Here is a 25,055-nt window from a genome sequence, read left to right as displayed (position 1 = left end):
GGAAATGAATCACTGCGCTCCCCTATCCTCTCACTCCATGGCCCCAAGATTTGTTTCACCCACATGCTTCCCACAGGCACCCTCCCCTTCCTTCCCCACTCCCCCTACCCACGTTTTCTCCCCGGCCGCCAGGGCGCGCATGCGCAGAGCGATTCCAGGTGCAGCCGCAGGGCATCGATCGACTCGGTGCTCGGCTCCTCCACCGATCTGCGCTCCATTGAGGCTCCTGGTGCAGTCACTTCCGGTTCCTGGCTCCGCTTCCGGCTTTCGGTGGTTACGGGACGCCAGGCCGGCCTCAGGTGAGTTTGAATGAGTTCTGTCCCGCTGTTTCGGTTTCCAGGCCGCAGGTTGGCCCTCGGCCCAGCGCTCCCTTGTGGGAGCTGCGAGCGGGAAGGGGCGGCGTGGTGGGGCTGGATGCACCGGACCTGGGGTTCGCGGAAGGCTAGGCCAGCGGGCGGGGGAGGAATGGAGGCTGCAGCGCCGCTCCGGCGAGGCCTCCCATCTTAAGAGCGTTGTCTGGAGTCAAACGTGTGGAGTCCGGGACCACGGGGCTACTTCCTTGGGCTTCGGTCCGGGGCCTTGGGCGAGTGTGCTTGTGTCGGGAGAGGAGGGAGGCCCCGCGTACCTACCCTGAGCCTCCTCTCTGATCATTTCCCTCCTATTGGCGACCTCGGGTTTCAGATGAGCAGCCCGCAGGTCTCCGAGAAGCCTGCCTTTTAACGTATTGCCCGCACAAGCGGAGCCCCTGTCCGCGGGCCCTTTCCTTGCCAGTCATCCTGTGCTGTTCACATACAGTGGGTGACGTTAGGTATTTGTGAAGTTAAAGGATATGTGGGACGGCCTAGGGAATAAAGCAAGGTCCGAATGTGCAACTCAAAACAATGTGAAAGATGAAATATTGAGGTGAGTATGAAAGAGGACTGCGGAGACCAGAAGACAGGGCGGATTTCCAGGCCTGCGGCTTATTAGCCCCATGACCTTAGGCAAGTCCCTTCATTCACCTTTAATAACAGCGGCTTTAGGCGCTTACTGCCCAGGCAAGAGCTGTGCTGGGACTTTGTCTCATTTGGTCTCCTGAGTTCTCCTGGCTAAATGCTGTTGACCACCATCCCATTTTACAGATGGGGACCGGAGAGATTAGGGAACTTTCCCCAGTCACGCAGCTAGTCAGAAGCACAGACTGGGTTTGAATTCAGATCTGGCTGATAACTAGATTCTGAGCTCTTAACCATCGTGCAGTGATGCTCTCTCACAGCTCCATCCCTTTGTTTATTTTTTAAAGAATATATTTTATTGATTTTTTTACAGAGAGGAAGGGAGAGGGATAGAGAGAAACATCGATGAGAGAGAAACATGGATCAGCTGCCTCCTGCACACCCGCTGCTGGGGATGTGCCCGCAACCAAGGTACATGCCCTTGACCTGAATCGAACCTGGGACCCTTCAGTCCGCAGGCCGACGCTCTATCCACTGAGCCAAAGCGGCTAGGGCTCCATCCCTTTAATTGGCTCGAGATAACTGTGGAGTCAGAACAGTAAGTGGTGATGTGTATAAATTAGTGACAGATATGAAAGTGCTATGTAAGTGTACACATGAAGTAGTAGTTCTTGACAAACTTCATTAATGTTCTAAATGATTTTTACTCGCTGTACATTTGCTAGTTTCTTTTTCATTTTTCTTCAAACCTTGGGTTTTAAATAATTTAAAAAGAAAAGTTTTATTAGACAGATGGAAAAACATTATCACTTGGTTATAAGTGGAAGATAAGTATAAAATTTATTGAATAAAGTAATGTTAAAAATCTTACTAGGTACTGTGCTCCACCAAGCATTATTTTCCTTTTGTTTAAAAAAAAAAAAAAAGAAAGAAAGAAAGCGAGCAAGAGTTGGAGAGCTTTAAAGACTACTGCCAAACTGATATTTTCTGGCATTAGGGAATGAAAGAACTGAAAAGTTAGTAACACTTGTGTTGTGTCCTAATGTCACACCAAGAGTATGAGTTAAGTCTTCCCTGTTTGTAACAGAATATTTACTGTCTCTTCAGGCTGTTTGGACAGCTTAATCTAAAAGATGGATATCAGACCAAACCACACAATTTATATCAACAATATGAATGACAAAATTAAAAAAGAAGGTGAGTGTGCTTTAAAAAGATTTGTTCATAGCCAAAAATGTGCTTAATTACTACTGGCTTAAAAGTTGTACTGCTTCAAAACTTTTCATTTAGTTATCTTTCTCGGTGCCCGAAATTTTGGTTTATCCCTATTGGGTAAGGATTTTAAGGCTTAAAAATAAAAATAGGTAAGGGCTGAAAAATGTGTTGAATCTGTTTTCACTCATAGATAAAATGATTTCAAATAACGTTTTAAGTCAGAGAGCTAAATAGTCTGATGTTTTTAAAATGTATAACTGTATAAATGAATACATGAATGGTAGGGAAGCACTTAATTCAGTGTCGTTTTATGAAGAACTTTGTCATTGTTTCATTCACAAATAAGTTGTTTCCCTCTAATTTTACACAGAATTGAAGAGATCCCTGTATGCCCTGTTTTCTCAGTTTGGCCATGTTGTAGATATTGTAGCTTTAAAGACCATGAAAATGAGGGGGCAAGCCTTTGTTATATTTAAAGAATTGGGCTCATCCACAAATGCCTTGAGACAGTTACAAGGATTTCCATTTTATGGTAAACCAATGGTAAGTTGATTTCAGTATTTTGGCTTTAATCTCTACTTATGGTATATAATAGATAAGTAAATATACACTTAAAACTATAGCTATTGCTTTCTGCTTTTAACTGTGTTAGAGGGAGTTTGGGTTTGTTTTATTTATTATAGAAACTGTTAGAGTTTATAATTTACTTCTTAATTTATGACAGTTCATATGGACAAAAACAAAATAGCTTGAGATGCAGAATATTTTTTAAAATAATGGCAGTATAGGCAACATTCTTATTTGAAAATAAGTAGAAATTAATAATAAATTAGAAGATTAAAAGGAAACCTCCATTTATAAACTTACAAAAACCATGGGTCAAAGAGGAAATCTAATCTGTTAGATTTAGAAAGTTTCAAAAACACCATAGTAAAATACTACATATCAAAAGCTATGCAGTGTAGATAAAGCAATAATCTAAGGAAAATTCAGACTTAGATTAATAGGTTTTATTAATAAATGAAAATCAAGTAATTATGCATGGAAAATTTTGAGCTCAGCAGTGACATAATGAGGTTTATATTTAGCTGCTGGGTAAAGATTGGATTGTGGGAAGGCCAGAAGGAAAGTAGTGAACTCAATTAGGAGACCCTTGCTGTAAGTCCGTGATGATAGAGGATTGGATCAGGATGGAGACAGAGTGTAAAGCAAGGGGTTCTACTTGTGTGAGTGAGTACACAGGACCTGGATTCCAAAGTGATTTTCTTCTGGAACTGAACTGTGATGGGAAGGTCCAGCATTTAAAGGACCCAGGTCCTCATTCTGGTTCTGCCATTAACTAGTTTTGTGCCTGTTTTCAGTTTCACCACCAGTAAAATGTAAGCAGTTTGGATATTTGTTGGTTTAATTCAGAGTTCAGCAAAAGTCTATAAATACCAGATAATAAATATTTTAGGCTTTGTGGGCCACATATGGTTTCTGTTGCATATTGTGTGTGGGTGGGTGGTGGTGGTGGGGGATGTATCAACTCTTTAAATTGTAATAAAATAAAAGTCTTAAAGTCCTTTATAGGCCATACAAAAACAGGCCAAGGGCTGGAGTAGACGTGCAGTCTGTAGTGCAGACCACTGACCCCTTTTATTTTATTTTCCCATCTGGCACAGAGAGGTTAGTTGCTTATCTAGGTTATACTTAATATAACCTGTGACAGCATCAGGACTTGAATGCTAGTCTCCTGACTCTCGGTATTAGGATTGTTCTTTTCCTGAACTAGGAGTCAGCATATTAGCAATAAAGGGTCAGGTAGTAGATACTTTTTTAGACTTTATAAGCCAGCTGATCTCTGTTGCAACTACTTACCTATCTTTATAGCAGGAAAAGTAGCCCTAGGTGGATGCAAATGAATGGGTGTGAGTTTGTTCCCTGAAGACCTAATTTACAAAATCAGGCAGTGTTGGCTGTGCTCAGTAGTTTGTAGATCTATACCAGTGGTTCTCAACCTTGGCTGCACATTAGAATCACCTGGGAATCTTTTTAAAATCGTGATTTCTGGGCCTCATCCTCCGGAAATTCTGTTTCTTTGTTATGGGGTGGGGCCACAACATTAGTAACAAAGAAACAGAATTTCCGGAGGATGAGGCCCAGAAATCAGGATTTTAAAAAGATTCCCAGGTGATTCTAATGTGCAGCCAAGGTTGAGAACCACTGATCTATACCACACTGTTTGAAGAATGAGACTTTTGTCTGTTACTAGAGCAAATTTTCTTCTCATCCTCTATCCAACTTCCCTTTTCCCACCACTTCCCACCTGGTTGGGAACAGTTTGTGTGGAAAGGCGCATCTGTGAAAATGGATTGTGTCTACATATCCTAGTTTTCAGTAAATTGGCACTTCCTGAAACTAGCTTATCTGATAGCATGAAGGAGTAGCATAATTGAGATCTCAGTTGGCAGGAGCATAGACTGGGTTTTAGCTTAGATCTAAAGTTACATTGCTATGAAGGGGCAGTTTTTCCTTCAGGGGGTTTTAGGGCTGCTTTGCTGAGTTGAGATGACAAGTTTGCATGTTCCTGTTACTCAGATCCGGGAAAGCTGGAAATTATTTGCTGTATTTGGTACTACTTCACCTTGTCAACTAATTAGTTTAAAATCAATGGGAAAAGTCCATAGACTGATATTATATAAAAGGTATTTAGGATTTCCATTCTCTGCCTTCAAGAAGGTAGCACATACCTGCTGAATTTGCGGCATCCTGGGAGAGGGAGAAGAACATTCTTTGAGCCATCTTGTTTGTACTGATTGAGGTGGTTATAGTTGCTCTTCTGTTTTAACTCCAACATACCAGTCAGAAAGTGAGCAAAGTTTTCTATAACTTAGAACTCAGAGCAAAATTATTCTCTGTGATTCAAGGACATTTGATCATTTAATGCCAAAAATACCTCAGTAAAGTAGAATCACCCTAAAGGGCTTCTGTGGCGAAACCTTTGGTTTAAATGTAAACCTTGCCTCTTCTCAAAGCTGTGGGTGGGCTTTTACGCTTTATCCATATTTAGTCTCCACCAGGGTTTTTCAACACTGGCACTTTGACATTTTGAACTGAATCATTTTGTTGTTGTTGTTGTTGTGGAGGTCTGTCTTGTTCATTGTAGTGTTTGACAGCATCCCTGACCTCAGCCCACTACATGCCAGTTTCATGACATCCAGCAGTGTCTCCAGTTAACATTGCTAGCTATCTCCTGGTGGGCAAAATCACCTCTGGCTGAGAACTACCGTTCTAGAACAGCCAGCTAAAAGCGATGGCTGAGGTCAGAGATTGTCACAGGTGATTGTCAAAAGGACAGACACCAGAGATCTGCTCAGGTCAGGGAGAAGATAGAAGACCCATGGAAGGGGATTGGGAGGGAACCCTTGGAATTAAGTTGTCAGAGTTAGTCTAAGCTCTCAGCCTACCTTTGGTCAAATGATGATGTCTGAGACTAGCAGCGTTGCTTGCAGGGGTAAGTACACTTAGAGCTACTCTAGCACAGCAGCCCAGACCAGCCAGAGAATGCCTAGTGGCAGCCAGGTCCCCTCCTGTTTCCCCAGTACATTCATCTCTAGATGAAGTGAACAAAAAGAAAAAGAATTGCTCTTGGTTTTGACAGATTTGTTGTTTTCAAACCCACACTTCTTTAAAATGTCACTTGTTCCTTGCATACTGACATCGAATTCATGCTGTATAAGACAGTTTTGAATAGTAATTTGTAGCGTATCTTGTTTTTTTAGTTTCAATTTTTTTTAATCTTCACCTGAGGATGTATTTTTATTGATTTTAGAGAGAGAGAGAAACAGAGGGAGAGGGAGAGAGACAAACATCGATTGGTTGCCTCCCTTATGCACCCCGACCAGGGATCGAACCCAACACCCAGGTATGTGCCCAGACCTGGAATCAAACCACAGCCTTTTGGTGTAGGAGGATGCTCCAACCAACTGAGCCACCCATCCAGGGCTCTTGTGTGTTTTGATTGTTGTGCTTCGATATGCTCAGAGACAGAGTTTCGGCTCTTATGGCTCCAGGGAAGAAATATTTCCTTGAAGCGGTGGTTGCGGTTTTGTACACTGTAGATAGCAGTTTAACTCATAGCAAATGTTTCGGGATAGCTAATTGCATTGGCTTCAGCTCTGTGATAATGCTTTAGGCCAGGGCCTAAAAACTAGTCAAAGTGTGGCAGCCATGCAAGTAGTGTCACCCACACCTCCTGCATTGGAATCTGCACTTTCACAAACTCTTTCGGTAATTGGAATGCATATTCTAGTTTATGAAATGCTGTCCTAGACCGATGTTTTTCAACGCTGGCCTGTTGTCTTACTTGTGCATACTGGTCTTGCTGGCTGTGGCCTAGTAAGAATGAGTCAGTGGCCTGGTTGCACAAGTTGTGCTGCCACCCTTTTGTTTCCTTTCAAAGCATTTTAAGTTCAAGTTGATGCCTCTATTAGTTATTTTATTTAAGAATAATAGAGCAGATTGAGAAGAAAGTCATTCCCAATTTTTGGTGCTTTAACTTTGGAAGTAACAAATTCCAAAGGACACATTTCACAGCTAACTGACACATGTTGACCCTTCTCCTGAGACTCCCTGCTAAGGGATAGGCAACTTTCTCTATTCAAATGCAGTTTTCTCTATTCTTTTATTAAATGGAGAGAGGCAGTGGTTCAGCTGTTTCACAGGCATGTTTTTCTCATATGAAAATCTATGGTTTTTCTAAAAGCACAGTTGAATCTAACTTTGTATAAGTTGTGAATCATAGGCCACAACTTATTTTTATTTGGCACTCAGTACATTTGACAGATTTCCTTAGGGATGGGTTTAAAATTATCTTGTAGTGTATTTGGATAATGAAATTTGAAATGTTAATGACTAGTGTAAACAACCTTGAGCATAATGAAAAGTAACTTGTTTTCAAATAATTAAAACAGCGAATCCAGTATGCAAAAACAGATTCAGATATAATATCTAAAATGCGTGGCACCTTTGCCGACAAAGAAAAGAAAAAAGAAAAGAAGAAAGCCAAAACTGTGGAACAGACAGCACTGACTGCTAATAAGAAGCCTGGTCTGGTAAGATGGACAAAAGTTATTTATTTTCTGGTGTTAAATTTTGATAGGGATGTCTTTGAGGTTCATGCATGCACATGTGTGTAAATGTGTTTAACCCCTAGAGTGCCGTGGAGCACGATCGCGCTCCTGTCTTTTCGCCAAAAGTGCCGGGAGCGCTATCGCACTCCTGCAGTGTCCAGTTCTAAGTCTGCTTTTATTAGTGATGATGATATTGCTAAATATGTCAGTTCTTGCTGTGAAGATGACGATTTTGTCGAAGATATTGAATATGTAACTTCATTTACTTGCGATTGATAATTTTTTTCCTAAACTGCTGTAAAATCAGCAAAAATGCCTTGGCAATTTTAGCATAGTTCCTAGGATATTGGTTGGCACTCAAAGGGTTAAAGGTGGATTTTTAAGAAGCCGGACTGGTTGAGTTAGAAAGTTCCAATATTAATGTTTAAATAAATTAAAAGATAAACCTTTACATGTGCAGATTTATGTTTGACAGTTTTATTTGAATTTGTGTGACAGTTCATCATTCACAGAATGTATTTATATCTATTGACTTATTTCTCAAGTTCCGCTGCCTATAAACCATAGATATTATCTTTAATCATGAGTACTCCACTCAAACCTGCTTTCTTTGAACAATTCAGGAATTCAAATTTTTAATTTAAAATAATAGATAAAGTAAAATTATCATCCATAAGTAATTACTTTTAGATTAAAAGTGATTAGAAGTCAGTTTCACAAAGTATAGTGCTTGACTTTTGTCTAATTGTTAAAAAAAAAGCTAAGAAAAATTGTTCCCTTGTTTTTTCTCTTGTATATTTCTTCATAACTTTAAGGCATAACTTTATGACATGTTATCTAAAATTTAGGATTAGACCTTTCAAAAATACTTGACAAGCCAAATACATGAATGTTTGAGTTAGAGCTAAGATGTAACTTCTTAAAATAAAATTAAATGGAATAAGAAATCTGTTTAAATTAATGCTATTTTTATGTAGTGATTATAAAAATAAACACATGCTGCTTTTTTTAGAGGGATTGAAATTTTTAACTGTATCTCTTTCTTTTGTTTAGGGAGCACCAAATTCAGTTAATCCCCAAGGAAATGCAACGCCAAACCCTCAGGTAGTATTTTTTTTCGTGTGGTGCTTTAAAATAAAACTTTATATAAAGCAATAGCAACAACATATAACAACTTGCATGTCTCCAAAAACTAAAAATAATTCCATCTGTAAGATATAACATTAAGTTATATAGCACTTTAATGTAGAAACTCACTCGGGACATTTTAATCTCCTTTAGGAGGGAGAAAACCAAGATGACTTTATTCCTCACTTCGGCTAATGAATCAGTGAGGGAATCAAAATGACAGATTTTGAACTGTGAGGCCAGGGAGCAAACATTCCGTAGCCAAGGGCTGTACAGACACATGGCTCGTTCCTATTCCAGTTGTCTGAAGGCTAAACCAGCTTTTCTAACAGACTTACACAAAGTTGTTTTCACAGAGTTGTTTCCTTTTTACCCTTGCTCTTTCTTCCTCGGCATAAATATATTTAAGTCTCCTTATATAGATAGCTTACACACTCTTCCAGATCTCCTTGCTAACGGCCTCAGAGGAAGCCTCAATTATGTACTCATGGTTTCCTTCTTGTCTCCTAGGTGCTAGGGTCTGACAAAATTCTTTTTTAAAAAGTTATATTTTGTTTTTATTGTTGACATTATTACAGATGTCCCCATTTCCCACCCTTATTCCCTCTTTCCCCAGATCCCGCCCTCCCATCCCCTTGGCCCTCACCACATTGCTGTCTGTGTCCATGGGCTGTGTGTATATGTTCTTTGGCTATTCTCTTCACCTTCTTTCATCCCACTCACCCCACCTACCTCCCCTCTGACAGCTCTCAGTCTGTACCACGTATCTTTAATTTAGAGAATTCCTTATATCACTGAGTTTTTGCTGTTCTGATTTTAAATTATTTGCATTTTCTTGTATTACCTATTTTCCTTCTTTGAACTCTTATAACAATTATAGTCTAGTTTACAAGTGCCAGCACTGAATTCTCTAAGCCTTAAGTTGTTCACTTAAGTTATTCTTTATACTTTATCTTTTTCCCCCCATAAAATTAGCCAGAGAGGCAAGCTTTTTCTTATAAACAGGATGATCTCCCTATAGATCCTTATTACCTGAGGATGGGGGAATCAAACAGTTTTTAATATCTAATAACAGGGCTTGTTTCTACTTATTTGTGGGTAACTAGACTCATGTATATCTCATTTACTTGCAAAAAACATTACAAGTCACCACATAGTGGTTCTCAATTTTCTTAAATGCTGGGAGGTAGTAAGCAGGAATGCAGAGAATTGAATATCACTGTTCTTGGGTAACAAGCTAAAGGAGGGTGATATTGCCGCCTTCTCTAGTTTTGTCAGGATCTTTCAATTATGTAACCCAGATGACAGGATCCTCCAATTATGACAAAATTTAAATATTGGTTTAAATATTTTTAAATACTTAATACTGATAAGATTTATAGTTTGCCAAATTTGTGTTAAGTGATTTGAATGTCTGCTTAGTTACTATTAGGTTTATATTTATTCCTCTGGTCTTGATTTTCAGCTATAGTGTTTGATGCATGCATTAAGTTTTCATAGTCCCTAACAAACTACAATGTAGCTCTCTCGAGTTTAGATTTTATGTAAGAGCCAAATGGTTTACAATATTTTTCATACGTACAAGCTAACTTTGCCTTTTTTCTTTTTAATAGGTCCCTGATTACCCTCCAAACTATATTTTATTCCTTAATAATTTACCAGAAGAGACTAATGAGATGATGTTATCCATGCTGTTTAATCAGTAAGTTTTATTATTAAAAAGTCTGTGTTCCAAGATTCTCCTGATAGGACAAATAGCACTTTCATGAGTTGAATCCATTTGTGTACCATACAGCAATAATTTCTTACAAGCTCGTTGATTTGGTTTGGGATTAACCATGAATTAAAGTTAGTCTTCAGATTTAGCAAATAAAGACATGAATTACCACTGATGTTTGAATTATGAATTCTAATTGATGAGTAAAACTGAAAACAAAGCTTTGATACAGTGATAAGAATATAATTAGCTTATATTATTCCTGCAATTCTTCTAGGGTTAATTATATTTTAATTATATTATTAATTATCTTTACCCTACTCAGGATTTTTGGTAGGAAATAGTACTTTCCAGGAAGTTGCTTAATAAGTTTAAACACAGAATAAACATGTATTTACATATATATATATAAATAATTTACATAGATATAAATTGTTTTTCTTCACAGGTTCCCTGGTTTCAAGGAAGTACGTTTGGTACCTGGGCGGCATGACATTGCATTTGTTGAATTTGAAAATGATGGACAGGCTGGAGCTGCCAGGGATGCTTTACAAGGATTTAAGATCACACCATCTCATGCCATGAAAATCACCTATGCCAAGAAATAACATTTGGGAGAGTTGTCTTTAAAGGACTTGGAGTTATTTATAGTGTTTGTTTTCATAACAATTGGTCAGGCCATTTTAATAGTTGGGGCTGGAAGAAATGCAAGTAAAATTTTTGTGTAGATTTTTAAAAATTACCTACTAGTGAACTATGAAATGTGAAGGCCTTAATTTTGTACAATAAAGTTTTATACATAATACTTCATTTATTGGCCCACTGTCCTATTGGCAAATACTTGTGCTAAGTCTAGAGCACATGTTAAGGTAAATAAAACTGTAATAGGATGTTTTTCTGGTATTGGAGCAGCTAATGAGAAACAGTGAACCATTTTAGTAAAAGCAAAGGGGAATTAGATCAAGCTCTTGATTAGATTTTCTATAATGTTATTTTGTATGCATATGAACTGGGCAGGAGCTAAATTTGATCTTCATATTCAAATAAATGAGCATAGTATTTTGCTAGTAAAAGGCATTTCACAAATCTTTTTGTTCAGTGTTGAAAGGCCATTTAGGAGTAACTGTACTTACTGTTTTCTGGGAAAACAGCAAAAAAATGCTGTCTATAAACTTCACATCTTGTGCTCTTACCCTCTTGAGGCAGGACTGTTCTAAGGAACACCTGTGTGGTTAATATTGAAGCTCTATTGAAAGACCTCAAGGTAAAGATTTTACAATCTACAATCTTGTTTGAGGAAAATAAACTGACTTACGAAGGGTTGCCAATCCTAATCTTGCTGTTTTTGTAAATCTCAAATACCAATGTTCAAATCTTTTCAACGCTTATGTTCTTTAGATTTGATTTATATCTAAGGCCATTGATTCAGGCCCCTGCTTGTAAAACCATGGTATCTAAAGAAGTGGGCAGTTTTTTCATGGATAGTTCATATTAAAGTGACTTTTTTTTAAAAAAAAAAAGTATTTTTAATCCTCACTGGAGGAGGGGAGAGGAGGAAAGAGAGAGAAACATCTATATGAGAAACAGATCAGTTACCTCCTGTACACACCCCAACCAGGGATTGAACTCGCCCTGACTGGGAACTGACTCTCCAACCAACTGAGCCACCCTGGCCAGGGCTGAAGTGATATTGATCATTTTTTCATATTCCTGTTTTAATATTTCCTTGAACAAAACTTCTTACCACTTAGAATTTGTATTGGTTTTCTTCTTTCAAATTCATACTTGACTATTAACAAGCCTCCAGGACAACTTCTCTCCTGCTCTCTTTCTAAATTATTGCTCTTAACTTTACCTCAAGCACATTTTTGTCTTTGTTTTCCTCTTTGGGACTCAAAGGCTTGTGTTCCCATCTTGCCTGAGTCCTCCCTTTCGGTGGCCAGCAGCTGCCATCCTCTCCTCTCTGTGGGGTGTCAGTCCAGTCTTTCTGCTTCCAACTCTGCTGCATGTCTGCCATGAAGTCTGTGCTCTGCGTCAGGCTCTGAATTCTCTCCTGGCTAAGAATGTTCACTCCTGAGTGCAATAGCTTCGTTGCAGCTTTATAATAAGTGGTCCCTGGTTTGTTGTAAATCATAGCATCAGTACACATAAGCTTGAAGTTATCCTTCAGTTCTGTAGACTGGTAGTCGGTCTTTTTCATGGTACTAAAATCTATTGGGTGGTTAATGATCATGAAGTAGCTGGGAGCAATAAAGTCAGTCACAGGAAATGAAAAGAAAGCACTTGGGTCTTTTATTTGCAACTGTCTCATCAATTGATTCAAAGAGGTGTGTGTTCTACTTCTTGTTTGGCTAAGGAGCTTGGGAGGCTTGTCAGGAGGCAAGTCTAATCCTGCAGGGGCCTGGCCCTGGAGGTCTTTTTCTGCCTCATTCTCCACATGATCCTGATCTGGCTTCTTTCTATCTTCCTTCACACGCTTCTGTGTTTCTCCCTTGAACCTGCTTTTCGTCCTTCTCTTTTTCTGAGTTCTGTCCTTGTGTTCGTCACGATCCTTCTCTCGAAGAGGCTTGAGTTGTGCCCCAAGCTGCAGGTGGAGAGCTGGTTGACATCTTTCCCTCCTACTTGGAGGACCAGCTTCAAGGGCTTCTCGTATGTTCCTAGTAGAGGCAGGTGTTTGTAAGACCTGTGCTTCTTGCCCATGTCCCACTAGAACCGTGGTGCCTGCCCCTCGAGCCAGGCGCAGGCCCTGCAGCACCACATCTGGACAGGGCCAGGTGAGGGAGGGCCCAAGCGGGGCCTAAGAGAGAGCTCCAGCCCCTCCAACCCAGCCGGAGAGCCTCATGATCTTAATTTTATAGAGAAGATCTATACACACCTGAACACTTATTCTAGCCGTCCCCCCCTACCCCCCGCCCTTATTTGTAACTTTCCACAAGTCCCATTAACCTCAATGCATTTACTGACTTGCTCAAACCTCCCTGTATGTAATCAAACTTTAGAAAGCAAGGCTTCATGAGGGAGGAAAGTGAAGAAAAAGGAGCTAATTATTCTTTGAAGAAGACATGTTCAAAATAGGCTTTTCTGACCTTTACCCATCTGTGGGAGTGGGAGTGTCTAGGAGTATTTGGAGGGAACAGTGTTGCTACCCATCTAATATAGCGGTTCTCAATTTTGAATTTGATTTTCGGCTTTGGCTGCATATTAGAATCATCTGGGAAGCATTTTCAAACATTTTCTAATCCATGCTCCATATCAGTTAAATCCAGGGTGAAACCCATTCATCAATCATTTTTAAGCTCCTTGGTGGTTCCAATGTGAGTCAAGGTTAAGAAAGAACAAAGTAGATTTCTACCGTACAAGTATGTTATAATGATTAGATCATTCTTTCAAATTGTGTTTTTCAAAGGCAGTATAAATACAAGATAGTATAAAAGTGAAAACTTGTGAAAGGCTCACATCTCCATTTTAAACTTTAAGGCTTGAAGTATTTTCTGTTTGGATATTTAATAAGCCTTTTGTCTTTGGAAAATGTATCCAGCAGAGACCTAATGTAGAATCTGGAACTCTGGCTAAAACATTTTGCTTTATTTGATTTGCCCTCTAGCAATTCTTCTCAAGCTTTAATGTTCATATTAACCCTTTGCACATCTTGTCACAACATAGATTCAGATTTACGAGGTCTGGGATGAGGTAAGAGGGACTATTTCTATAAAGTGATGTCAAAGTTGCTTGTCTGAGGACCATACTTTGGTGGCCAGACCACTGAGTCTCTGCCCTAATAATTTAGTCAGTGAATACTAATTTTGGAAGAATGAGCCTCTTTTTGAATATGATAAAACCTAGGGACTTTCACCAGAAAAAAAAAATGGACATGTGCAGGTATATACCTAAGCATACTATTTCAGGGGACTCATGCATTTATTCAATGAATACCTAGTTGTGAGTACTAAGTATTTTTGAGTGCTAGTTATAGAGTGATGAGCAAGATAGACAAGATCTCCACCTCATAGAGCTTTGGGGGACAAAACACCACATAAATAAAAAAGGCATGCCACATGCCACAGTCCCATGACGGAGAGATTGGTTGGAGGAGTGCAGGAAGTGGTCTGGTAAACTGGTCTGTTTATGGAGACACCTTGGCCAGAGACCTGGACACCACTCACTGGAAGGAAAGCATCCCAGGCGATAAACTGAGAGGTCTGAAGTGAAAACAAGCTCAGCATTTTCAAAAGACAGCAGCTGGTATGGCAGGCACAGAGCAAGTGAGGGAGAGTGACAGGAGGTGACTTCAGGGGCAGCGGCCAGATCACTCAGAGCCTTGTAGGCTGTGACAAGGAGGCAGCTTCCACCCCACCCACTTGCCCAAGCCTATTTCTAGACCCTAAGGGAGCCACAGTCTCCATTTCACGAACTCCAGAGGGAGATGCTCATTTGGGAAAAAATGTCTTATGGGGGTTAAAGACTCAGAGAATACATCTGAAAATACAGAGGACAGAGCCATTTTCTGGACCCTCAGATGGGCAGTGTCTCGAGCATGGCTGCCAGGCACAACTGCTTGCTGAATTATTGCAAGTTAAAGTTGCTATTTGCAAGCAACATTTTTTTTTTTTTTTTTTTTTTTTCCCGATGCAAAAGCATAAGAGTCTTTATTCGAGCTAGCTCGGCTCCCCCACCTTGCCGACACAGCAGCAGGAAACAGAGAGAGAGATAACTCTGTGTGGAGACCGGTTATATAGGGGGAGTTGGAGGAAGGGGAGGAGAAAGGACTGTGCTCTGCCGATTGGCCAGGCACAAGTCTGTGTCTTGTTCCTGGGTGTGGCCAGCAGAGGCTTAGACTTCCGGGAAGAAGCTCCTTGCCAAGCATGTGGCCAAGGTAAGATGGAGCACTTACCCTGGGGCAAGGTGGAGGGCGTAGCCCTTACCCTGGGGCAAGGTGGAGGGCCTAGCCCTTACCCTGGGGCAAGGTGGAGGGCCTAGCCCTCGCCCTTTCATTCCCCCCTTTGTCTTGGAACTTCCGGCTCAATCATGAGACCGACTGCTTTTCTATTCCACCGTTGCTAGAGGCCCGTACTGGGCATATCTTAACAAATGGTCTGGTGGAAGGGAAAGAAACCATTTTAGCTTTAACAACTTCTATTGAAATAGGATTTTTCTTCTTAAAATTCCTCCATGGCTATCAAAAAGCCAAATCAAGATTAATTTATCTACTGTCCTGATGTTTGCATAAACACAAGAATGGTAACTGACTACCTTTGCTGGAATCTCATGGTTGAATCTTAATGTGCCCCGTAGGGCCAGGAAGCCGCGCCACCCAGCTGCCATCAGGCCCGCCTGCAGTATCTGCTGAGTTAGGTGAATCCCTCACCTGTAGCAACTCCACCTTAGCCCACGCTCTAGGCTTTAAGCCCATCTCAGTAGCCCTCCTACTTGTTGCGGCCCAGAGTGTGTGGGGGTTCCGCAGGAACGCAGAGGCATCCCTACTGCTCCCCTTCTACTCTTACCAACCACCAATAATGGTAGGGCATGGGCCTGACGCTCCAGCGCCAGCCATCTTCAGGGCTTCCAAGCAGGATACCAGGCTTTCTTTGTGGCATTTTTACTGGCTTCAAGTCTTTAGAGCTCAGACAGGGCTCTTTAAAACATGATACTCCAGTCAAAGTTTTCCATTAATAAAACCACTATTAGGTACCAGTCTTATTGAATCTATGCAAAGAAATGTATTGCCATGACTTATTTAGCATTGCCAATATTTCAGAGGAATTATGTAAGGAGAGAAACATACTGATCTGCTCTAAGATTTTTCTGATTTTTCCTTGCCAATTCCTTTTCATGGAGTTATAACAAAACAGTAACTGTTGGCATTAAACTTTCTTTCTATGCATAACCATGCCTTAGACCTTCTATTCCAAACAGGCCTTTCCCAGCTTTCTACAGTTGAGGTTTGTACTGCCCCTGACATGGGCATGGTTACGCAGGCCTGCAAGACAATATACAGGCTGCCAACCATCAACTGTCTCTCAACAGAGACCAAAACCTGATGGGCACCCTTCCCTGCCCAGTTGGGCACCTGCCCTCTTGGCAGCCAGACACCCTCTACTCTTGGGGTTCACCCCACACAGTCCCCTTCCAGGACAGTCAACATACATTCAAACCTGCAAGAGAATCAAAGGTCAATATAACATATCAATACAATGAAACATAATATTGGCATCATGGCCGCTTCAGGCAGCCAAATCCTACTAAAGTCTATTCTTGACCTTCCTATAAATTGTCCTTGTCTCTTTGGAGCCATGTCCATGAAGATGCAGGCATCATCTAAGTCTATTACACAATATTGTGGGGGCTCCCGGCAGCAGGAGTGATCGCGAGCAATGTTACCAGCATCAGGCAGGTCGAGCATGCCGTAGCTTGAGCTTGAGCTGGTTGCGTTGATCTCGATCAACGCTCCATTTGATGACGAAGTCTTCCCGGATCACAGATGGACCCAGGTCGCGACGCCGTCTACCTTGAGAGCGGTGGGGGTCGTCAGCACCACAGTGTAGGGACCCTTCCAACGTGGCTCGAGGGTCTCCTGGCGGTGCCTTCTGCTGTAGACCCAATCTCCTGGTCTGTGCTGATGAGGAGGAGTTGGGGTTGGGGCTGGTCTTGTACAGATTCTAGGGCCCGTTGCCTTCCTTTCACAGGCAGGGGGAAGGGCCCATGAAATCTCTGCCTTGAGGAATTGTGAGCCCCATCCTTAAATGTCCCAATCAGACTAGAAAAGCCACAAATACCTTTTAAATTTACCCCAGAATTCCAAAATCCCAACCCAGCACAGAATATCACATAGCAAATCAAAGTTCCCAGCAAACAAACAGAGATGCTTACAAACATCAAATAAACATTTACACTTACACCTTTTCAGTGAACAAGTATTTTTACAGTCTTGGGCTCTTGAGCTGATAACAGGAACATCACCCAAGTCCCCTGATGGGGGCCTGACAGGAACAGATGTGGGGGTCTTCCCTTTCCCACATTCCAGGACAGGATTCTTGACCTATGTCTCATTCAGATAGAAACGGTTTTCATCACAAACAAAAACAAATCCAAAACCAGAAACCAAGAAAACCAAGGCCAGAAGTACCCTCTGATGTTTCAGGGGTACCAAGGAAGGAGAAGTTAGGCAGTGTCCAGCCCTTCTCACAATCCACCACCAGTGACCAGTTCCAGCTTACTGGCCTACCATCCATTCAAAATTTCTTTCCTCCCATCACACCAAAGCCATGCTTTTCAGTTAGTTAAAACTTTTAGCCTTAATTTTTAGGTGACATGTAAATAATTAACATTCCTCAGATTAACAATACATTCAAATTTAACAAGGATACATATTTAAGCAATAAGGACAGATCAATTTACAGAAGCAGAGACAGCATGCAATCCAAACCACAGATGTGGTTAAACAGATTATCTAGAGTCCTTGGGTAACCTAGGTTCAGCATGAAACCACAGTCTCTATCTGACTTTAGAAATTGGATTACTGCTATCAGTCCCTTTTAAAGACTTTGACATAACCTTTGATTGTCCTTAGTTTAAGGAAAGCAGGGTTTTCTAGGTTTAAGAGATTAGCTTAAAAAATAAATCCACAAAGCAAGCACATTTGCAGCCCCATAAAACTTTGCCTTAAAGCTCCACCCCTGACTAAATCAGAGGGCGGGGGCCTTTGCTGTTTCAAGATGGCAGCCCCCAGGGGAGCGGCAAACCATGCGGCCAACATGGCGGCTGCCAAAGCTTGCAGCCCAAAATGGTGGCTGTACCAATAAGCAAAGGCATTTAGTTTCCACAATAACACAATTTTTCCCAATTCAATCCGAACCTTAAACTTTTAGCTGGCAAGTCAAAATATTCAGCATTTCTCAATCAGTCTAGAATCTAGCTAGCATCCATTTTTTTCTTTGGGTAAATGATCAGTCTTGGGCTCCATCCTGCACATCTGCAAAGAGACTCTAGCTCAAAACTCTATCCAAAATCGGACAGTGCGCGCATTAGTTTTAAGCCAGCTTTTCTCTCTACACATGCACAGAAATCCCAGACGCATTTACTTGGGGAGGGGGTGACCTGTTTTCACAGATCCTCACTCAGATGCCCACCTGACCAAAGTCGTGGAGCCACACAAAGAGGGGGAGAGGGCAGACCCCCTCCCTCCACACTCACACACTTTCACCAGACATTCACTCAGAGTTTAAACAATACCAACTTTCCAACTCCTGAGGGAGCTCTACAGCCTCCCCCAATCTCCTTGAAATGATCAATCACAATACCCAAAGGAGCAGTCTGAGTCCGTCCCATAACATCCGTCCAGTAAGTCCACAGAAAACAGAAAAACACAGACACAGACAAACAGAGGGCCCCAAAGAACAGCCTTCCAACTCCATGGAAGCAACTAGACGATGGCCTTACGCCAAACCGGCGGGAGCGACCCGCCTCGTCTCAGATTCTCAGATTGAGGGGGTTTCTACAGACCTTCCGACTCCGCGGAAGCAAAACTACACCCCTCCAGATGGAGGGTCGAGGCGTCCCCCGACTCCTCCCGCCCTTGATCCCCCTGTGCGTCCACTTAGATCATTGCGGGCGATTACAGATTTCAGAAGTGAGCTCACACAGAACAGATACAGAACAAGTCCCTGAACAGAGGCAGTAGAAAACTGCCTAGGAATGCTTCTCTTCTACCTTTTTTAAAAGATAGGCCAGATTCGAACCCTTAGCCAGTCCGAGTTTTGACGGTGAGTACCATCTAGAAGCCATTCCTCCAGATACAGGAAAAGTCCCTTAGAGATAACATATATCACACAGAACAGAATACATAACACACAGACACTTACCGCGGCCAGTCAGACTCTTCGAACTGGGGGTCCCTGGATGGTCTTGGGAATCCCGGACGAGCCCCCAAATGTTATGCCCAGATTTCAGGATCCCCAAAAAACCACATCAGGGAGCCAGCCATGTCCGATGCAAAAGCATAAGAGTCTTTATTCGAGCTAGCTCGGCTCCCCCACCTTGCCGACACAGCAGCAGGAAACAGAGAGAGCTGCAAGCAACATTTTACAGAGGCCTCTCTCTAGTCATCATCCTGTCTCTGCCCACTACAGAATGCTAAGGCATCCCAGGCCTGCCCGCGACACACTCAGTAGGCTTGACATCTCTTTACTTCTTCAAATGGCCAATAAGGGCTTTGTATTTGCTGAGTTGTGAGAGCTTGGATGTGGCTTTATTCAACATGTCACTCTGCTTTGGGGAGCCTATATACAGTGTGGCAATCTGACTTTGCGCAGTCTCCATTTCTTCAAGTGATTCAAAAGGTAATTGTCTTTGAACTCTCCTATGTTGAGGGCTGGCTTGAGACTGTAAACAGTCTGTAAAACAGCTGCCCCATCAGAACTAAGAAGATTTAATACTTTACTTTTTCCAGAGATCCTCTTAGATCCCTAAAGTAGAGGAAGGAAAATGCACTGGCATTTTGATTTCTAATTCATTCATTTCTTGAAGTGAATCTGAAAATAAAGAATTCAAAATCCCAATTCTAATTTGAGAGCAGACGTGTGGAAACAGCACTGAACCACAGTCCTGCTAGGCAGCCTTTAGATTGTGTGGTTAAGAAGACAGCCCTGACCTTTACTGGGCCTCAGTTTTTTCATCTATAATGAAGATATTGAATTAAACAAGCTTCTAAACCAGGGCCAGCTGTATGAAAGACCCCCCCCTGAAAATCACAGTGCCCCCCTGTCCACACACAAACAAAACAAGGAAACTTTCTTACACACACACACACACACACACACACAACCAATCAATCAATTTTTAAAATTCTACTGTATATATATTTTGCTTTTCCAGTTTCTCCCTTGGAGAATTATTTTGTACAAAATTAATTTGTAAGTTGATTGGTTGGCCTTCATTTTTTGAGGTGACTGCATTTGGGGGCTGGGTCGGAGAGGCACCGCTCTGAAACCTGGTCGTCCACCAAGTGGGCGGGGCATCCTGACAGGGACCTCTAGTCCATAAACCATGGAGCAGGGCACTTTATGGGAGAGATGCCAGTCCCAAACACTATATAAAACTAGCAACCTACTGTATGTCTCTGCTAATAGAAAGTAAACCTGTGGGACTACAGACTCTATTCACTCCTATGTCTCTAGTGTCTACAACAGTGCCTGGCACAAGGTAGGTGCTTAGTAAATTTGTTGAATAGATGGAACCAGGTATTGTGTTTCAACTTTGGTGGCTTCTAGCAGTGCCATTCCTTCCATGGGAAAGATGCCCAGGAGCAGGGAAGGAGTAGGAGTGGTAACTCAAACCTCTAGCTTTGCTCCCTTCTTTAGGATCCCAAATCCTTGAACATTTTGAGACTGACTTTCAAAAGTCTCCGGTAAGGTAGGTGGAGAAAAGATTGTTCCATTTTTCCAACCCACCCATCTCTTCCTTTCCCCATTGGTAGGGTCTGAATGTGACTCCTGTGCTACAATCCATGTCTGCCCCATGGCAGACACAATTTCAAAGAATCCTATTATGAATGACTTCTAAACTCAAGAATCCTTTCATTCACCTGTTATATAAACCGAGATAATCAATTGGATGTGTTTAAAACAAAATCCTTTGGACCAAAGATGTAGCTCTCACATTTTCAACAGATTCCTACAGTGAGCACATTTTTGCTCAGAGGTTGAAAGAATATGAGAATTGAACTAAATTTTTTTAAAACAGATTTAAAATTCTCCTAGTTTTCTCAACAATGCCCTGCTGATGCAGTAAACCACAACTAAAGTGGCTTTAACAATGATGGACCAGTTGGAAATAATTTGTGTATAAAAAGAAGACATAGAATTTGAGTCTCTTTGGAAAATCAGATGCGAAGTAGCCCCTGGAGCCCAGTAGCTGTTATGAAAGCAGAGGCACCTTCCCATTGGCCGGGGGGTTTACCCAGATGTCTGGCTTTCACATAAAAGGCAGGAACCACTGAAGTCAGTTTCCACTTCCACTCAAAGGGCGATAGCATAAGCAGCAAAAAAGGCGATGGCAAGACTATTGTTACTTTTCCTTCCAGGTCTTGTGGCCTTAGGCACCGTGCATGGAATATTTATGGACAAACTTGCTTCCAAGAAGCTCTGTGCAGATGACGAGTGTGTCTGTAAGGACTTTTTAAATGCCTTTTATTATGTTGTTATTAAATAATTGAAAAACTATCCACTAACAGCACAAAATCTGATTGTTCTTTGAAGTGAATCTTCTCTAATGTGTATGTTTGCTTGGCATTGTTTTATCCTGGTCTGTATCTCTAGAGAGTTAACCATAGGATATCTGCTTGGCTAAGATTCTGTTGGATGCAGCTTTAATGCTTTGTATTTCTTATTCCCTTTGAACTGACCAGAAGCTGTGAATGGGGAGGTATTAGTCACTCTGATTTCTGAGTTTTCTGCTCTGCTCTGCCTTTTTACTGTTTTAAAATCTAGGAGCCAAAAAAGTAGTCATTCAAAGTTTTGTTTTGTTTTTCCTTCCAGATACTATTTCTCTGGCCAGAGCTCAAGAAGATTACAATGCCCCAGACTGTAGATTCATTAACGTTAAAAAAGGGCAGCAGATATATGTTTACTCAAAGCTGGTAAAAGAAAATGAAGCTGGAGAATTTTGGGCTGGCAGTGTAAGATGAGATTATTGAAAATATACACACAACTTGACATATGTTGCTCTTAATGTTTTTCCCTATTACCTATCTTCAATGCATTTTACATGTTTAAAACTGGCTGTTAAGAACAATGTAGAGATTGTAGATGCAAGTACAAAAATTCATGTATATTTGTTTTTATGATATTTTGAAGAAACAATGACAATTTTATAACAGAGCCAAATGCAGGCTTATGTGATGTTTTTGCAAGAAAAACTAGTCTGATACATGGGAACTTGAGCCTCCCAAAGAGTTTGAAACTTACTAAAAGTTACTTGGATTAGCCAAGTAAAGGCATGTATGTTGGCAGTCAGTCTATGTTTCAATATTTTTAAGGAAACTTTAGCCCCTTCTTTAATTCCAAAGAATCTCCTTTTTTTAGTTAAAATGTGTAGAATGGGCCCTGGGGAGGGGGTAAGCCAGGACTGACTTACTGTCCTCATTGGCAGTGCCACAGATAGATTCTCAGGGAATGAAGAATTAAATCTTAAATTTACTCAAGTTTATGTTCATTTAAATTTTTAAAAACTGAAAAATTCAAGTCCTTTAAAATAAAATTTACTTTTAAAAATTTACTGACTTTATTTATTTATGATTCCAAAGTTATCTCAGGCAGCTCACAAGATTGCAGAAAATAAAGGCATGCTGAAGTAGTGAGACCAGTAAGAGACTGGGCCACAGAAGAATAGATACACAACCTCTGGGGGTTGACCTAATTCTATAAGTGAACTTAAAATTTAAGTCTGAGCCCCCGGAATCCAGAGTGAAGTGCAAGGCATTGGCAGTTATGTCATTCTCACTAACAGCAAAGGGGATGCGTGAGGGTTTCTGGAGCCTCACATCTGCTTTCCCCTGACTGGTTCATTTTGGGGCACAGGTGTATGGTGATGACCATGAGGACGAGATGGGAACGGTGGGTTATTTTCCCAGGAACTTGGTGGAGGAGCAACACGTGTACCAGGAAGCCATCAAGGAAGTCCCGACCACAGTAAGTGTCTCAGAGGTGGCCAGAGAAAGACTCAGCTCTTGGCATAATGCAGGCTGGTGTTTACATGCATCATGTAACTCACATTATATATGGAGCAAAGCCCAGGTTCCCGTGGTGACTTCTGAGACAGAGAGGTTTGGGAGAGCATCCATACCTACTACCAAGGTTGAAAGAGTATTGAACTTTCTCCACTGACCCCCCTTTTGTTTTAGTTGAAAGTAATTCATGTCACAAAGAAAGAAACCAAATAGTATCATCTGACTCTAACTGATGGTCACATATTTATTTGCTCAAGACTTGGGCTGGGGAAAAAATATACCACCTGTATTTAATAAAGTCAATACATTCTGGTAAAATCTTTGAATACCTTATTTTTAAACATATATATTTTTTAAAATATATTTTATTGATTTTTCACAGAGAGGATGGGAGAGGGATAGAGAGTTAGAAACATCGATCGGCTGCCTCCTGCACACCCCCGACTGGGGATGTGCCCGCAGCCAAGGCACATGCACTTGACCGGAATCGAACCTGGGACCTTTAAGTCCGCAGGCCGACACTCTATCCACTGAGCCAAACCGGTTAGGGCTGAATACCTTATTTTTGTGGTAGACTCCACTTATGTATGGAAAAAAAAAAATTACACTCTTTCCAATGCCCTGGGGTCTTGTAAACCCAGGACAGAAATAAAAGATCCCCTTAGAGCTACTTTGTAAGGTGGTTATTTTGAAGCCGTTCTCCCGGAGCTAACTGCTGTGCTAAATAATTTCAAAACATTGCCCAGCCTAACCAAATGGAACTCACTTGTCATCATTTGTTAGCATTGAACTTGAATGTGTCAAATAACCATAAATTAAAAGTGTATTTGAGAACTTTCATTTTAAGTAATTTTACTTTAAAGTGATAATTAAGTCATAATCTTTGGGTTTCAACCTTTACTTATTTTAAGTCCAAATTAAGCTTTGATTAGGTATTATTTTAAATAAAGAATCTACATCTGTTTCTGGCCCCACCTCTCAGTTCATTCTTTTTTTCCTTTTGTTTCTGTTCCAGGATATTGACTTTTTCTGCGAGTAAGAGATTAGACAAATCTGCAAGTAGAAAGAAAACACCAAAATTAAGAAAAAAGGCAAACAAACAAGAAACCCAAAATTCTGTGTCTCTTATTTTGGACTTTGGTTTCCAGGATTTGTTACCTTACAGGAGGACTAAGGTTTGGGGCCAGAGGTGGCAGAAAAGGAAGGGCTTCAACTCAGTCTCATTTTCTATTGGCTTGGTTTCAGCGCAAGTGGGTGATTGAAAGCAGAGGGTTACTTGTCAGCCTTCTCTTACAGGGGGATGCATAGAGAAGATGGTTCATCCGTAGCTATTTCTGAAGAGTAATTCTTCCCTGCTCTTTGGCTCCCTGTATAAACCTGGTAGATCACATAGGTCTTCCCTTGGGACATGCTGTTTTCTTCCTACATGACTTTCTGGAAAATTGGAATGTTATAATTTACCCAAAGGCGCTGTATCATCAGAGAATACTCTAGGATTGTTGTTACTTTTAATCTTTGATGGCTTTGGGATGTGAAGTTGTTGGTGGGGGGAGAGCTATTTGGACTCATAGATGTTTGAACTATGCTTTTAAATTTATCTTTTTAAAAAGTCTCACAAATTATTTCATCTGAATAATTTTACCCTCTAAATGATCAATTTACCCCTCTCCAAATTTTAAATATTTGTGTATACAGTGGGGGTGGGACAGTTTATAAAATATTTTTAATGAAATAGTTTCCCTTTAATATGTGCTACCACTTGGTGTTATTCAAGCTTCAAGTGAAAAGACACAAAAAAACAAATCTGTAGGTTATTTTCTCCTTCTGTTTCAACTTGAATTTCCTCTTCCTGTGCAAATTCCCCAGTCAAGGACGATGTGGAAAGAAAATCTGGTGAGGGACGCAGGTTGGGTAGTTCCAATTGACCCATAAGTTTTCCTATATTTAACTGGAAATCTGCTTTGGTTTTGTATTACTAATGTAATTCTTTTGATGTAGTCATAAATTTGTGTTGTTTGTCTGTTTACAATGTTAATAAAAATGTCTGTACTAGACTCAAAAAATTTCACCATTTCTGAGTTTAAATATAATATTTTAAAAACATTTTTTACCTTAGGGTGTAGAAAGTTGGTGGGGAGGAGTTGGAAATGGGGTTTGTTCCTCAGTTTTCTGTGGTCTGGTCATCCCACAACCATGAAGAGGGGGCCATTTAAGGCAAGTTGGAG

The 25,055-nt window shown here is 41.0% G+C and overlaps 2 protein-coding genes across 3 annotated transcripts; both read left to right on the top strand.

The window, feature by feature from the left end:
• The first annotated feature begins 238 nt into the window (after positions 1-238).
• SNRPB2 (small nuclear ribonucleoprotein polypeptide B2) lies at positions 239-10,919 on the top strand. Of its 2 annotated transcripts, none has more exons than XM_070419881.1 (7): positions 239-299; positions 2,043-2,132; positions 2,521-2,693; positions 7,106-7,246; positions 8,318-8,368; positions 10,006-10,094; positions 10,558-10,919. In XM_070419881.1, exons 2-7 carry the CDS (start codon positions 2,069-2,071, stop codon positions 10,715-10,717), a joined length of 678 nt encoding a protein of 225 aa, XP_070275982.1. In that variant the 5' UTR covers positions 239-299; positions 2,043-2,068; the 3' UTR covers positions 10,718-10,919. The 2 variants fall into 2 exon arrangements, with proteins under 2 accessions (XP_070275982.1, XP_070275983.1); XM_070419882.1 differs by lacking the exon at positions 239-299 and adding an exon at positions 830-903.
• A 9,352-nt stretch (positions 10,920-20,271) lies between these two features.
• OTOR (otoraplin) lies at positions 20,272-24,750 on the top strand. The gene is made up of 4 exons (XM_070421432.1): positions 20,272-21,270; positions 21,641-21,780; positions 22,682-22,792; positions 23,846-24,750. The coding sequence occupies exons 1-4, from the start codon at positions 21,156-21,158 to the stop codon at positions 23,867-23,869; spliced, it is 390 nt and encodes a 129-aa protein (XP_070277533.1). The 5' UTR covers positions 20,272-21,155; the 3' UTR covers positions 23,870-24,750.
• The last annotated feature ends 305 nt before the right edge of the window (positions 24,751-25,055 follow it).

This window comes from Myotis yumanensis, unplaced genomic scaffold (genome assembly GCF_028538775.1).
Source record: "Myotis yumanensis isolate MYYU_CA2020_CCGP unplaced genomic scaffold, mMyoYum1.0.hap1 SCAF_7, whole genome shotgun sequence".
NCBI lineage: Eukaryota > Metazoa > Chordata > Mammalia > Chiroptera > Vespertilionidae > Myotis > Myotis yumanensis.
Note: the sequence above shows the minus strand (reverse complement) of the source record. Positions and strands in the feature narration are given on the sequence as shown.